The 15747-nt window shown below is 38.8% G+C and overlaps 1 protein-coding gene and 1 long non-coding RNA gene across 7 annotated transcripts in view; one reads left to right on the top strand and one right to left on the bottom strand.

Moving 5' to 3' along the window:
* Positions 1 to 15747, top strand: part of LOC110313544 — a 55985-nt gene that overhangs the window by 21199 nt on the left and 19039 nt on the right. Inside the window, exon 3 of the long non-coding RNA XR_002380114.1 lies at positions 14299 to 14367. This is a non-coding gene — a long non-coding RNA (uncharacterized LOC110313544). The remainder of the gene's footprint in view (positions 1 to 14298; positions 14368 to 15747) is intronic.
* Positions 7515 to 15747, bottom strand: part of Wnk3 (WNK lysine deficient protein kinase 3) — a 133512-nt gene continuing 125279 nt past the window's right edge. For all 6 annotated transcript variants that reach the window (XM_029534516.1, XM_021187924.2, XM_021187925.2 and 3 more), the window contains exons 22-23: positions 15487 to 15689; positions 7515 to 11036 (exon numbers count right to left, since the gene is read on the bottom strand). In XM_029534516.1, the coding sequence (XP_029390376.1) occupies positions 10707 to 11036; positions 15487 to 15689 (533 nt within the window). In that variant the 3' untranslated portion in view covers positions 7515 to 10706. The remainder of the gene's footprint in view (positions 11037 to 15486; positions 15690 to 15747) is intronic.

The following is a 15747-nucleotide window of genomic DNA, read 5'->3' as shown; positions in this document are numbered from 1 at the left end:
GCCTTCATTGTGTCCCATAAGTTTGGGTATGTTGTGGCTTCATTTTCGTTGAACTCTAGAAAGTCTTTAATTTCTTTCTTTATTTCATCCTTGACCAGGTTGTATTTAGGTTTTTCGATGCAGGGTTTCTCTGTGCAGTTCCAGCTGTCATGGAACTTGCTCTGTAGACCAGGCTGTCCTCAAGCTCAGAGATCCAGCTGTCTCTGCCTCCTGAGTGCTGGGATTAAAGGTACGTGCCATCACCACTATCTAGCAACATACTCTCTTTTAAAAGAATAATAGTACCTATTCTTTGAAAATTCCATAGATGCATGCAATGTATTTTGATTACATCCATCCCCACTCCTCCTGTTCAACTCCTCCAATACCCCCCACCACCACATTCCCTTTCCAACTTCATATTCTCTTTTATATATACCTTACTGGACACCTTTTCACAATATAAAACGTCAGATCCCTTGTCATAGCAACACTAAAGAAACAAATTCTGAATCCAAAGAGTAAGAGGGTGGTTATAACTATACCTGGAAATGCGGAAGCAGATTTGGAGCTGGGTCATAGTTGTGGGCTGAAAGAATTTAGAGTGCTTTACTAGAGAAAGCTGTAAAACCAAGAATTATGTATTATGGGTGATTCTGGAGAGGGCTCAAGTGCTGAGACCAGGAAAGATGCTAACATATTTTAGAGATTGGATAAGCGGTTGTGACCAGGATGCTGACAGAAATTAGGTCTATTCTATTGTAAACTTGGGAGCCATCCTTGGCAATTGTGGTGGTGTGAATAGGAATGGCCCCCATAGATTAATGCATTTGAGTGCTTGGCCCAGGGAGTGGCGCTATTGGGAGGTGTGGCCTTGTAGGAGGAAGTGTGTCATTGTGGGGGTGGCCTTCAGATCAAGATGTAGAATTCTCAGCTCCTCCAGCACCATGTCTGCCTGCACGCTGCCATGTCCTGCCATGATGATAATGGACTAAACCTCTGAAACTATAAGCCAGCCCCCATTTAAGTGCTTTCCTTTATAAGAGTTGCTGTGGTCATAGTGTCTCTTCCCAGCAATAGAGACCCTAACTTAAAAAGAGCAATTATTGTTAAGCTGCGTTATGTCGGTGCCTTTGTGCTGCTGCATGGTTATTCTTGGGCATTCTTGAGCGAGATTTATAGTGAGACTCCTTAGAAAATTCATAGTCTTGTGAAAACCTATGCTCGGGAAAACAAAATAAAAGTGCAGCTGAGCAAATGCTTGCTAAAGATTAGTAGAGCCTACCCTGGGGAACAAGCCAGCAGACAAGCCGCTAAAAAGGATGAGGCAGGAAGGTCAGAAACTGGATGCAGGTGTGGGCTGCTCAGATTTGAAATTCTAGCAATTAGGAGGTAAAGGCAGACATATTAGAGTTTTGAGTTATTTCTTGGCTACACCATCCTACTGTGATGATTTGAATGAAGATGGCTCCCATAGGCTCATGTTTGAATGTTTGGTTCCCAGTGTGTACATCTGCTTGGGATGATTAGATGTGACCTTGTTGGAGGAGGTGTGTCACTGGGGGTAGGCTTTCTGGTTTCCACACCATTTCCATCCAGCTCCCTCTCTCTGCCTCCAACTTGTTGATCAGGATATAAGATCTTAGGGGCTGCTCCATCACCAGGCCTGCCTGCTGTCATGCTTGGAGCCATGATGGTCATGGACTAACTCTCTGAAACTAAGCCAATCCCCAATGAACTTTAAAAAATATATGCATGTTGTTTTGGCTAGGAGCTTTGTTACAATAGTAGAAAAGTAACTAAGTCACCTACCTTTAAAAAAACAAAACAAAAATGGTCTAGAATTAAAATTCCCAGATCTCAAGTAAATGCCAAGCAGGCCTCAGAAGGCAGAGACAGAGGATCTCCAGAGATGGCTGACTAGCTCAACTAACCGTATCAGTGAGCTCTGTGTTTGACTGAGAGGATGTGCCTCAATAAATAAGGTGACTGAGGATAAATCTCCTCCATCAACCATGGGTCTCCATGCACAACCACATACATGTGCACTCACACAAAATTGTGTATAGACAGATCTCTCTCTCTCTCTCTCTCTCTCTCTCTCTCTCTCTCTCTCTCTCTCTCTCTCNCNCACACACACACACACACACACACACGAAAATTGAAAACAAGCCAAACTTGATGCATGCCTGTAATTCCAGAACTGGGGAGGTGGAAGTAGAAAGATCAGGAATCGAAGGTCCCACTTGACCCTGGCCTAGACTATATGTGACTCTGTCTAAGCAAAGCAAAACAAAAGACAAACAAAAACCGACTCCCTGTAATCCCAGTCCCTTTGAGACTGAAACAGGAGGCTCATCAGGAGGTTGAGGCCAGCCTGGGATATCGGGTGAGACCTTGTAGCAAAGAAGCTCAAACCAAACAGTGAAGATGAGTGCAAATCTCAAGGGGAAGGTGCTAGTAGTAAAGAAAATGGGGAAAGGCCTGCAGGACATTTCAGAAACCCTTGAAACTGCCCCTTCCAACTTAGGCCCAGAGGCCTAGAAAGACAAGGTGCTTTTAGGGAGGGGAAGAGCTTCTCTGGCCTTGATGCTCAGGGCTTCCCTACCATTGCTGCTCCTTTACAGTGGAGTTCTCTATGGCTCCTCCAGCTGTGGTTCAAATGGCCCTGAAACACAGCTTGTACCATCACTCCAAAGACTATGCTGACCCACATATGGTAAAAGCAGAGCTATTCTACCAAGAGTGCCAAGGAAAGCCTAGTGTGCCATTGTAGATGTCCTTAACAAGAATATATAGATCCATACGACTGCCACTTAAGTCCTAGAAAGGCAGTATCAGTGGCAGCATGCAAAGTCATATGCATAGCTGTACAGTAGCTACATGGGTCTCAACTAGCAAAGGCTCAGGACCTCGTCTTGCTATACTAGGTACAGGCTATCAGATACAGAACTTCAAGCTGTAAGTCTACACTTTGGGGTTTCAGTCTTATTTGAGATCCATTTCTCATTCCTGTATGTTTATTTCTTTTAGAAAGGAAATGTCTATTCTATTTCTCCCTTTTCTCTTGTATCTTGAAAGCACATGTCATACGAAATTTGTTTTTTTTTTTCCCCAGTGAGGATCCTGAACCAGTACCATGAGCATAGCAGGCACTTAAGGATATGCTAAGTCTGATAACTTGCTTTTGATTTTATACGTTCACAGTGAGCCTTGAGTCTAAGATGAGACTTAGAACTTTTGATTCATACTAAAATGAGTTAAAACATAGGAAGCATTTGCACACAGTACATTTTGCATTGTCAAGGACATAAGTCTTAGGGTTCAAGAGTAGAATTTGATGGTTTATACATGGTTTATATTCCTCAAAGATTTTTTTTTTGAGACAGTTTTACTATGCAGTGATGGCTGGTCTGGAATTCAGAGGTCTGCTTGACTCTGCCTCCCAAGTGCTGGGATTAAAGAGGTGTGCCACCATATCTAGCCCTCAAAGGAGTTTAGTTTTGCTTTGAATCAAGGTTTCACTATGTAGCCCAGGTTGGCCTTGAACTGGCAGTGACCTTTTTGTTTCTGCCCTCTGAATGCTGGGATTACTGGCATGCATCTTTAATGGAAGCTTGTTCCCAATGTAGCAGTGTTGGGAGGTAGTGAGGCCTCACTGAAATTAAATGGGACACTGCCCTCATGAAAGGATTAAAACTTTTCTTATGGCTGTACATACTTGCTCCCACTAGGCTGCTACACACAATTGACCCCCTTTTCACCCAGCCATTTCCCTTTCCACTACCCTGCCTACCATGCTGTGCAGAGCCTGTGTGTGTGTGTGTGTGTGTGTGTGTGTATGTGTGTGTGCGTGCACACACCCCCATGTTGTTTCTCATAGGGCGGAATGGATATAGCTGCCTAATATTAAGACTTTGAGTCTCCAAAACTGCTAGCTAAATATCTCTGCTTTGTCTACAAGCTATTCAGTGCTAGTAATTTCATAATACAAAATGGAATGGTAGAACACAATTGGGTAATGTTTAGTCATATTTTTCTTTTAAAAGAGATTTGTGGAGTTAAAACAGCTATTAAAATAATTAATTGTTATTTAAGTAATTACATAAATAGTAGTTACTATTAGTTAAGAAACCTATGTAGTGGGCACAATGCTAAGGACTCTCACTGAAGCTGTGAAAGTTAGGCACTTCCTCAACTTTATAAACCAGAACACAAAACCAGGTCTGAGGGACTCCAAAAGGTATCTGTATTAACTGTAATAAGAATCAGGTCTATTCCAACCAGTCTGATTTCTCAAGCGCAAAATGAGTGTACAAGAAACTAGCAATATCTAATAAGCACATTCAGGAAATAAGAAATAAGGGAACTCCCATTACCTGTCAATGGAACTAGCTCATTTTAGAAAATCAAATCGCCCATGTTTGTTCTACTGTCCCTCTGAGTTACTGAATCAAAGTGAGCCTTTTATTTGACAAAAGGTCTTACTACACAGTCTAGTACTGGTGTTGAAATCACCACCGCCCCCCACAGGTTTCTGAGTGCTGTGATTACAGGTGTGCACTATTGGCTAAAATATGGATCTTTAAAAAGCGTTTAAGGATTCATCTAATCTCGATTCACTCCATTTTCTCCTCTCTGTGCCTCTTCTCTTTCTTTTGGAAAAAGATTTTGCTATCTTCCCCAGGCTAGCCTATAACTCCACGGATCTAGCAATTTTCCTGCTTCAGCCTCCAAATCACCCAGGACTACAGGCACCTGCACTCATGCCTCACACAATTAACATTTCCTGTAGGGCTCTTTGCATACGCATATTTCAACAGCCAAGTGAACAAGTGATTGATTGATCTGACAAGGCTTTACAATTCCTAAAGCCTCTGTACACTGATGATCGAGAAGCGATAGGAGGGAAGTTTCGTTCTCTCTCTCTTTTAAAGATATATTTGTTTTTATGTGCATTTGTGTTCTGCCCACATGTCTGTGTGAGGGCGCCAAGTCCTCTGGAACTGGAGTTACAGACAGCTGTGAGTTACCATGTGGTTGCTGAGAATTGAACTCAGAACCTCTGGAAGAGCAGCCAGTGCTCTTAACCATCGAGCCATCTCTCAGGTCTCCAAATCTATTTTTCTAAAGGTGGCTCAACATTGGAAGGTAAGAAAATAAAGTGTTTCATAAGTAACGAGCCCAGGACAGTTTCATGACAGGCAATGTAAAGAACGCACATATGAATCCAAACAATTAAAATGTGCTCTCAGTCTAATTGGATTATTTTTATGTTATGCCATATTCTTGGGTTATTACATATGTATGCTATGGAGTCACATAGACCTGTGTTTGACTCTAGACTTTACCACTTAATAGCCATATAACCCTTAGAAAACTCTTATCTTCCCACCCCTAAATTTGTCATAAGAAGTGGAGACCTATGTTAGGACTGTTGTGTGAATCAATTCACAGCTGAAACCTTAGTTAACACAATAGGTTACAACTCTGGCTCATTTGCAAATGTGGAAATGTGTTAGAATTGCATGTAAATCAACAGGGAAGACATGGCTGAGGCAGGTGCCTCCTACCGCAAAGCCAGCACAACCTGTAAGACTCAGTTTCTTAAATCTGTTCAATTATATATAGTTGATTGAAAAAAAAAACATTTAAGCCAGTTGATTGCAGTAAGTATGACAGAATTTTAATAAGGTGACATACTCATTTAACACAGCCTTTATTTTTATTTCAAAACAAAATTCCAGGAAACAAAATATTTAACAACAGTTGGATAGTAATTAAAATAAAAATCACAGTTTCGACGAATCAAAACCAGACAACTGCTGAAAGGTAGATCACTTGGCTTACCAAAAAAAAAAGTTAATGTTAAAAAGGGTTAAAATTAAGTTTAACAGCATTCTATATAATGCTACATTCCCGAATTAAGAAAGGAGAGTCCACATATATAACTAAATGTTAAGTATTGAGAATTGGCTGAAATCTACATATTTCATGGTAAATTATGCATGAAAGTTTAATTGCATAAACTTCCTGAGTGGCTCCCATGCTGCACTTGGTCTACATGCTTGATATTCGCAGGAAACACATTATAGCGTTAAGTGATTGAGCATGACAGACCTGCAACTGCACTTTCTGACCAGTCACTGTATCTATTCTACCTGCTGAGGGGTCTAGACTACAAATCTCAACCTTAAATCTTAAATTATAGTGGGAAGAAACACAACGTAAAAAAGCTAGAAGGGTGCCAAGTGTGCATTCCCATGCATCGCCCCTTCAGAGTGTAGTCTTCCCCTTGCCTTCTCACCTGACCTTTAGCTTTTTAGCAGTCCATGTTGTTTTACTTCACAGAGAACCTCCCAGAATTGGAGCTGTTGATCTGCACATTCTTTCAACCATCTCAGTGGGATTACTACTGTGGGCCCATTCACATGATAGTTGTCAAGGTCCCTGATCAATGTTTGAATTCGTCCTTCATACACATAAAAAAGAGACTCTTCCCAGGGTGGTCTGAAAGTATGTCTCCATACAAATTGCACACTAATTTTATGTAAAAAGAAATGGTACTATGTTCGAGTGTTTTCATTTCATAATTTGGGTTAGATTTTTAAATTTTAACCCTAGAATTTTATTTACCAAATCAAAAGTCTTTTCTATATATACATACTTTTCCATTATATCTTCTAAATAAAGGGAGGGAAAATAAGTCCCTGATTAACTACAGATTAAAAAAAAAAACAATCTATTCTAGAAAATGGCTTGCATACCACCTCAGAAGGCTCAGGTTTTTCTTAATTAAAGAAAACATGAGGTAACTGAATCACAAATTGATGGCAAATATACCTCAGGAATGTACTTATAAATGACAACTGAAATATAGTATTTACTAATATTAAAAATGTAGCGTTACACAGTAAACATGTGAAACAAGGAATATCCAGTTACAAACATTTGCTGAGTTTTTTAAAGGGGGAAAGAGAATTTTCAATGCTTAGAAAATACAGCAAAGAGAGTCAAGTCCATTAAACTACAGAGATTAGATAAGCAATTATCTAAAGGCTTACTACCAACTATGATCCAAATGAAATGCATTCTGCCATTTTAAGATAACAAACAGTTACTGTAAATACCAGGCAGTCTGATAACATTTTGAAGATGGGTCACTGCCCTAAGAGGTCAAGTATTTCACTGTGGTAGTTAAAGCAATTACAACCCATAGCCCTTTAGGCACTGAGTAAGAAAACATCACCAGTACATATGAAGGTGGGGACACCGGGGCTGTCTCACCTCAGTACATTTGAAAACTAACTCCCACCACTAAGTCCTGTATTGCCACCAATTTAATTTCTCTCTTTGCTTTCCATCCCCCAAGCCCCTAACTTTATTACAAACAGGTGCATGGCTGTCATCGCTTAAACAGAGATTGGTGGCAGAATGATGGTTCCTCTCATCCCACATGCATGGAGAGTGCTAGGACAAAAAAGGCAAGCCAGATTGAGAATCTACGCTAACACAAAGAATCAAGGCAAAAAAGCAAGTTTCACAGGCAACATTTACTTGTGCACCTAAAACAGTACTGAAAAACGAGGTAGATAAACAAAAGTAACTGGACTGCCAGTAAATCTGGGGTTTTCAGATGATAACATCTCATCAGACCTTAGAAAACACTCTACACTCAACCCAAAAATCACAGCGGAAGTGCCTTTTTTTAAAAAAAACGTTCACAGTTAGGTTTCCTGTCAAATTATTAGAACTTCTGCTTGGTATAAGCAAGGAAGAGATGAAAAACTGCAGGGATATTTGTGAAACTACAGCAAATTGCTTAGATTCAAGACTGCTCCAGGTATATGGAGGGTTCTGCACTGAATACAGCAGTGCTGGTTCCAGTGTTCTGTTATACCCAACTCCACAGACCCAAGAGCAGTGCTTCATGGTGACTTGCTCATGTCACCACACATGAGGACACAATGCTGCTCATCAGATGTGCGCTTGGAGAGGGAATCAGAATGGGTGGACATACCAACTATTTCTCAAGGAAACTTTATAAGATGGTGGCTAAGTGCAACCTTAGTGTTGCTTACAAGAAAAAAGCAAAAAGGATAGGTTTGCGCGCTTTCTAGAAATGAACAGAAGGCTTATTATATAGACTAGGCTTTTTGTTAAAGAAAAAGGGTACTTCTGAGTGTTATCTGGAATTCATTATTTATGGGGGAAGAAAATTACCTCAGGCAAGGATGGAAACAGCATGATTATAAGACTTATGAAAATTATGAAACAATACAAAATTCCCACCTAGAAAACTAATCAATATTTACAATCAAAGTGACTATAATCTGAATCAAATCAAAACGCAATGAGGGAAAGTAAACCCCACAGCAAAGTGAATAGCATTGTTTTCATTTCTGCACACTCCCTTTTTTGTAAGCTTTAACTTCTACACATTACATATGCATAATGTATATGTAACATATATGTTAACCCAGGTACTGCAGTCAGCATGGAGACAGCAGTACACTAGTTCCATCTTCAAACTTTAGAAGATGCCTTTTCTTTCCAGCAAAACCTGAAAAGATTCTAAATATTACAAGGCACTGCAAACATCTGCAGGCAAACAAGAAAAATGAATTATATGTAAAACTGAGATGTGTAACAAAACACAGGACATACTATGTAGAGCAGCCATTAGTAAATGGAATTGTACATGTCATCTGTGAAATTTGTTTTCATCATGGGGCACTGTTTAAAAGGATCGCAACTAGAGGAGATCCAGTCTCAAAACCTGTAGTATTTCACCTTACAGATTATTTAGCCCAATATAACTACACAAAACCAACTGATAAAAAAAACAAATAGTTTTAAAGAACTATAGGGTTTAGGAGCATTGTGGAAAACACTACAATGCAAGCAACCGCACTACATGAATAGCTTTAAAATCACTTCAAATGCAAAGCAATACCATGGAAGGAATTTGAGGAATCTGTGCATATGATCTGGTCTTATCCAAAACATGATAGCTTAGGAAAAGAAACTGTGGCTCTTACCAATAGCAATCCATAGAATGCCCCCAGAAACAGTGACAAAAAATGTGATGATGGGTGTGGTCTTTAGGTAAGCAATGTAAGACAACTTTAAAAAGGGTACTGAATGTCACAATGTATGAAATTGTATGAAAAAAAGCACTTCCATTAAGTTTTCTCACTTCCCGGCAAGCCCATGGGGGTAGGGTTTAGAGGAATATGGAGGAAAATTGGTTAACAGAAACAAAGACCACAGTCTGGAATGGTTACCAAGAGAATTCCTAAATAGGAAAACATGTATTTGAAAGGACTTTCAAAGTTTCAATGAATGGTAAGTCATTTGAACATGTATATAGAGGAGTTGATATAAACCAAGTAACAATTCTATTTGGGTTTCACAGACTGAAAATTGGGTAACCCTGTGACTAGCGCTTAAGATTACTAAAGTTAACCTTCCTAAAAACCAAAGGTGTACATTTTGACACTGCCTCCCTTCCTCCAAAAACTGGATAAAACCCAGTAAAGTGCAACTTGACAGTGAAGTCTCTCAAATTCTCAAGAGGCTGACAAACGCTTCTAAGATCTAAAATGTTCTAATTCTACAGACACTAGTAAGAAATGATAACAACCCAAACATTGTCATCAAAAAAGGTTAAAGGCAATTTAAATAATATCATCCTAGGGTGTACTATTTCACTGCAGGACAGTGTATATCCTACATCTCTTAGAACCCTGTAAAGCCAGTGTTTTATGCAAAAGTCTCAAAAGCTACAAACCCTAGTGCGTCAAGTACATTTCATTTTAGAAGAACGGATTAACAGAAGTGTTAACCTAAATCTCCTTGGTTAGGATTGCAAGGATTACCCCCCCAAATGAGATTTATATCAGCTGCAGTGCCTAGCAAAAGAATGTAAGCCAAACCAGTGCCTCTTGGATGCTCAAAACCAAAGTGGTGTGCACATGAGAAAAGGTGGCCGCTTTGGGTTATTACTGAAACCCAGAAGCAGCTCTAGTAGCTGTAGATTCAAGGAACTGTTACAGTTCTGCTTTTGCCTTTCCCTCCGCCTCACTCTGAACAAGCCCTCACTCCTCCTGCTGTGATGACGGGGAGAAAATCACATTAAAAACACTCAGGTTTTGTACTGCTTGACAAAAGTCTACTACATTTATACATCAAAACATATCCTGCAGCCAGTTACTGCCTTCTGTGAAAAGTAAAAATTAAGACAGACATGACGAATCCCACAAGACTGGCTATAAGAGGGTCTTACGTCATCCACATTTGGGGAGAACCAATCCACATACTTTTTTTTACACATGTTAAAGAGAACTCTCATACAACTGCTAGTAGCAGCATAAAAAAGAGGTTGGGCAGGGTGAGCGCGTCTCCACAACACATGGAAGGTGTCTTGGAAATGGTAACACTTAAGCTGAGCTAGTAAAGCATTCGGAACAGTATTTTTTTTAAAAATCAAGTATCAAAGAGGATAGGAGTTGAAGTGAAAAAACATTTCTGTGTGTAGTATTCTTTGTGCAAATTGCACATTAACTACAGAAAGATGAGCTGTATCAAATATCACATTGGAACAACAAAAAAACACAGTTTAAAGTAGACACGAATGAGAGAAAATATGGCAGAACTCAAGAAGAAAGTGTAGCATCACAAGTGTTCTGAAAGTTCTCTCCCCTTCCTTCAGCATCGACTTGGATTCATTTAGGACCAGGAGGGATTGAAGCTGGATTCTGCACTGGTGGAGCTGGAAATGACTGCAAATTCATCCCAGGCTGGAAGAGTCCCCCAGATTGGGTAGGAAGCACTACAGACTGTTGTGCTGTTCCAGAAATTCCTACCCACTGTACTGGATATCCTGCGGCGCCCACAGCATTATACTGACAAACATGAGGCATTCCATATGATGCTAATGGCCCAGGAAATGAAGGGAGTGGGAGTCCTTGCGGCAAGGAAGTTGGGGCAGCTCCACGAATTTGGGAGAGAGAAGAAATCCAGTTTGATGTGTATCCCATAGTAGATGGAGTACTCTAACAAAAACAAAAACAAACATAAAAACATAATATCAGTTCGTATGGCACATTCTTTTTTTTTTTTTTTTGGTTTTTGAGACAGGATTTCTCTGTATAGCCCTGGCTGTCCTGGAACTCACTTTGTAGACCAGGCTGGCCTAGAACTCAGAAATCCACCTGCCTCTGCCTCCCAAGTGCTGGGACTAAAGGTGTGCGCCACCACGCCCGGCTAATACATATGGCACATTCTTTTCTCAGCCTCTATGCCTATTCTTTTTGCTTCACTTCTTCTATTACACTGAGTGGAGCGCCTTTCTATGAGTTATACATGAGTAACATTCTTCTTCTTTTTTTTTAAAAGATTTATTTATTTATTTATTGTATGAGGATACACTGTTGCTGTCTTCAGACACACCAGAAGAGGGCATCTGATCCCATTACAGATGGTTGTGAGCCACCATGTGGTTGCTGGGAATTGAACTCAGGATCTCTGGAAGAGCAGTCAGTGCTCTTAACCACTGAGTCATCTCTGCAGTCCATCTTTACTTCAGATCATCATCCTAACTGCCCTGTTTTTCAGTATAGGCATTATTCAGATAAGGAAACAGAAACTAAATTTGGTAAGCAACCCAAGGTCACCAAGACAGGGATTTAAACCCATTCCAGATAACTCCAAGGCCCATATTAACTTCCTGTTCACACTTTAGCCCCTACTTTACTCATGCTAACAATATTATTTTGCTTTTAACTCATTCTGCCTGCTATGAATATTCTTTTAGACTGTATGCATAGATGAAAATAGACCATCTTACTTGTATGATTCTCTGGACAGAGGAACATAATCAGTGTAAGAAGGGGACCTAACATATAGTAATGCTCAGTTAACATCTCCTCTGTTCCCTTTTCACTATTTTAAAGCCTGACACTTCCGTTATAATCTTTTTATTTTATTTTAATTGTATGGGTAGTTTTCATGCATGTATGTATGTAACATGTGTATGTATTTTTCATGGAGGCCAGGAGAGGGTGCTAGATCATCTGGGACTGGAGTCACAGAGAGAAGTAAGCCACCATGTGGTGTTGGGAATCAAATCCAAGTCTTCTGAAAGTGCAGCCAATGCTTTTAATGCCCGAATCATCCATCTCTCTAGCCCTTCCTTACACATTTACTTTTATTCTTGTGTGTGTGGTGTGTACATGCATGTGACTTTATGTGCATATGGAGGCAAGAAGTCCACTTTGGGTGTCATTCCTCAGGTGCTATCCAATTTTTTTTTTTTGAGGCAGACTCTGTTACTGTCCTGAAGCTCACAAAATAGGCAAGGCTGGCTAGTTAGCAATCTCCAAGAATTCTTCTGTCTCTTCCTACCCAGTGCTGGTAGTTATGCATGCACCACACATACCCAGCTTTTTAATATGGGTTCTAAGTCCTAAACTCAAGTCCTCATACTTGCATGCTAAGTACTTTACTGATTAAGCTGCCTTCCCAGCCCTCTGTTCTTCTAAATTAAACTCAAAACCACAAGACAATTGTGTTTTGAGCAGTACTGAAAAGATATATTCTTGTTTAATATTGTGATTAAATATATGCATAGAGATTATAATATATTCATAATGCACATAGGAATAATGATTCCAGTGGATGTAAATAATTCTCTTAGGTGCCTCAAATCCTCAGTTCAAGCTAAAACTAAACTTTCAATTACACTTTTGTTAGAAATTTTCAATGTAAGTTAGGAAAAAGCTTTTTTTTAAAGTTTTACTTGAAAATGAATGACAATATATATTTAGTTACAAAATATTTTACTTAAAGTTGAGCATTTTGTATCAGTACTTTCTTTCTGGAAAGGTAAAATTAAATTTAATGCTTCTGATTTAAAAATGGTATCTTAAAAATTACTTTTTTCATTGGTTATGAATATATGTAATGAGTATTATTGTTTTTAAAACAATAGTATGCTTTTTAAAAGCCTAAATTAGAGAGGTTGTAAGTTTACTCTTTAATATTTCTAAGATGTCCAAGCAGGCAATCATCCCCTACACTACCATATCTGCTCATATGCACAATTTCAGTGATTAGCATCCAGGAATAATACACAAACAGCAGCCACTACTAATCAAGTCATACAGTCATTCAATTACCAAAACTTGTCTCTTCTTTCTTAAATATCAGCTAGCCTACTGTGACTAACTCCTGATTGTCTGGAAAACATTGACCCTGATCCCACCAAATTCTGTCTTCTTGCTTCAGTCAGTGCTCTTCTCAAAAGAAATGAACAGTGATTCAAGCCTCATCCTAGTAATGATCTGGGGCACCATAGCAATCCATCTTTCTTAAAATAGGATTCCTTCCCACAACCACATTTGAGAGCCTCCTCTTCCTTTAGATCTCAGTTCAATTATCACTTTATCAGAAATGCTTTCCTTAACCACTTACAATTGCATGTGGAGGTCAGATGACAATTTGTGGGACACAGAGCACTTGGCACACAATAACGGCTTGATACATGAGTATGCAAACAGTAGTGGCTAAGTAGGGCAACAGAACAGTACCATACAAGAACACTAGTTGATCCTCTACACGAATATATAACCAACCAAATCTAAAGTATAAAACAGTTACCACATATAAGTAACCCCCGTGATGTGATGGTCTAACTCTGTAGATGCTATCTAACTTAATCTTCACAGTAACCCTGAAAAGATTATTCACATTTGAAATACATGAACTCTGAGGCAAAGAGACATGAAGTCATACAACTCATAAATGACTGACACTGGGACCCAGATATGTTAAAAGATCTTCACCACTTTTATTCATACATAATTTTCTCCTCACCCTTTTTGTGAACACCTTACTTTATATTCAATAAACCACCATCCAACTAGTCGATACAGCCTTCCTTCATACCATAGTCAAAGTCTCTCATTGGCAAAACAAATGCATTTAATGCCTTGAAATGCCTCTGAAGGAACTCAGATTTTAACAGTAATGATACTATCTGAGCATCACCTGGTGCCAGAAATAAGACAAACACATACATCTCCCAAGCGGACACATTGCTTACTAGTTAAGGAATCTAAGTTTTGAATAGTTTTATTTAACATTAGCAATAGATTTTTATTTTATTTTATTTTTTTTAGTTAACATTATCCTATGTGGCTCAGGCACCAACTGAAGATACTCTTGACTCAGCCTCCCAAGGGCTGGGCCAACAGATGTGCATCATCATGTCTTGTTTAAAGAAGACTACTCATTTTTCTTCCTTTGTTCTCACAGTGCATGGTATCAAATCCAAGGCTTCTTAATTGCCAAGCAAGTGCTCTGCCACTAAGCTATAACCTCAATGTAAGTGACAATGGAAGTATTTTCATATGTTCTTGATTAAACTATGTTCAATGACTATATCTATTACCAACTATACATAGAATAATAATATAACCAGAGATATCTTCCAATTATGAGGGCTGAAATTTTTACATTTCAAACTTTAATAGGTTTCCTTACTTTGAAAAAATATAGCTTACTTTAAAAATTTGAACACAAAAAAGTACAAAGTAAAATAGGGTCCAAATGCTACCTTCTAGCATAGTGTTCAGGGCTTTTTATATTTATATATTCACAAACATATGCATAACATATAATTTTGCCTAAATAATATTATTTTATACATTTTGTTAAATGATCTATCTTCTTCCCACTTCAAAATATAATGTGAACATCTTCCCATATATATGTACTTCTTATATGGCCACGTGGAATAACTATCATCTTCTTTCTATAAACTCGATAGACCTCATAATTTTTCACCTTCCACAGCCTTAAGATTGTTTTTATGCTAAATAGAGATGGTTCAGATACCTTTTTGGGTTTAAGGACATTGATGTGCAGCACAGGACATCTTTTCCTCAACACTTAATTCTTTGTACCATCAGATTAACCTTCTCTCTAGATGAATTCCTTTTGACTATTTTATATTTTTAGACAGAGTAACATAAAACTCGGGCCATCACACTTTGGCCCACCACTTCTTTTCATAAAGCATGTTTGTTCTTTTAAGCACAGAAAACTGATTTGTTAAGGAAAACTAAATTAGAACTGCTACGAATGGGAAGGACTTCACTGGAGGAACAGTCCATAAATCATGTGGAAACACAGGTCATGTGGGAACAGAGCTGCAACCATTTGCTTACACACTTTCTTAGACTGACTTTTGCATTACAATCAAATTGATTCTTGTAACCCTATGGCTTAGAAAGCCTAAAATGTTTACTAATGTGTCCCTTCATCAAATTTGGCAACTCTTGGTCTGAAAGATAATTTGCTCAAAGACATGATAAATCTAAATAAAGATCAAAGTCTCAATGCTATTGTCATACCATTTTTGCACAGTAACTATAACGATAGACCCAAATTAATTTTATAGCTTTTAATTTTTATAAAGAGGATAGATGATAAGCAACTTACTTCACATGACTTGTTCCAGTTTTCTGCTTCGGATTTTTGTTGGCTCTGTTTGAGTTGGTTTAAACTTGGCTTACTAGGAAAATGCCCTACTGTTTCTCTTGTCCAGTCATCCACCAGCTTGTGTAAATCATCTGTGAACATCCCCTTCTTACTGGCTGGAGACTGCTGGCACGACACAGTATTACTCTCCACACCCAGTGCATCTACAAGAAAAAAAGCCAAACCAAAACAAAACCATGTGAAGGAACTGCAACTGATAAT

Source organism: Mus pahari, chromosome X (assembly GCF_900095145.1).
Source record: "Mus pahari chromosome X, PAHARI_EIJ_v1.1, whole genome shotgun sequence".
Classification (NCBI taxonomy): Eukaryota; Metazoa; Chordata; class Mammalia; order Rodentia; family Muridae; genus Mus; species Mus pahari.
This window is presented reverse-complemented; position numbering and strand designations above follow the sequence as displayed.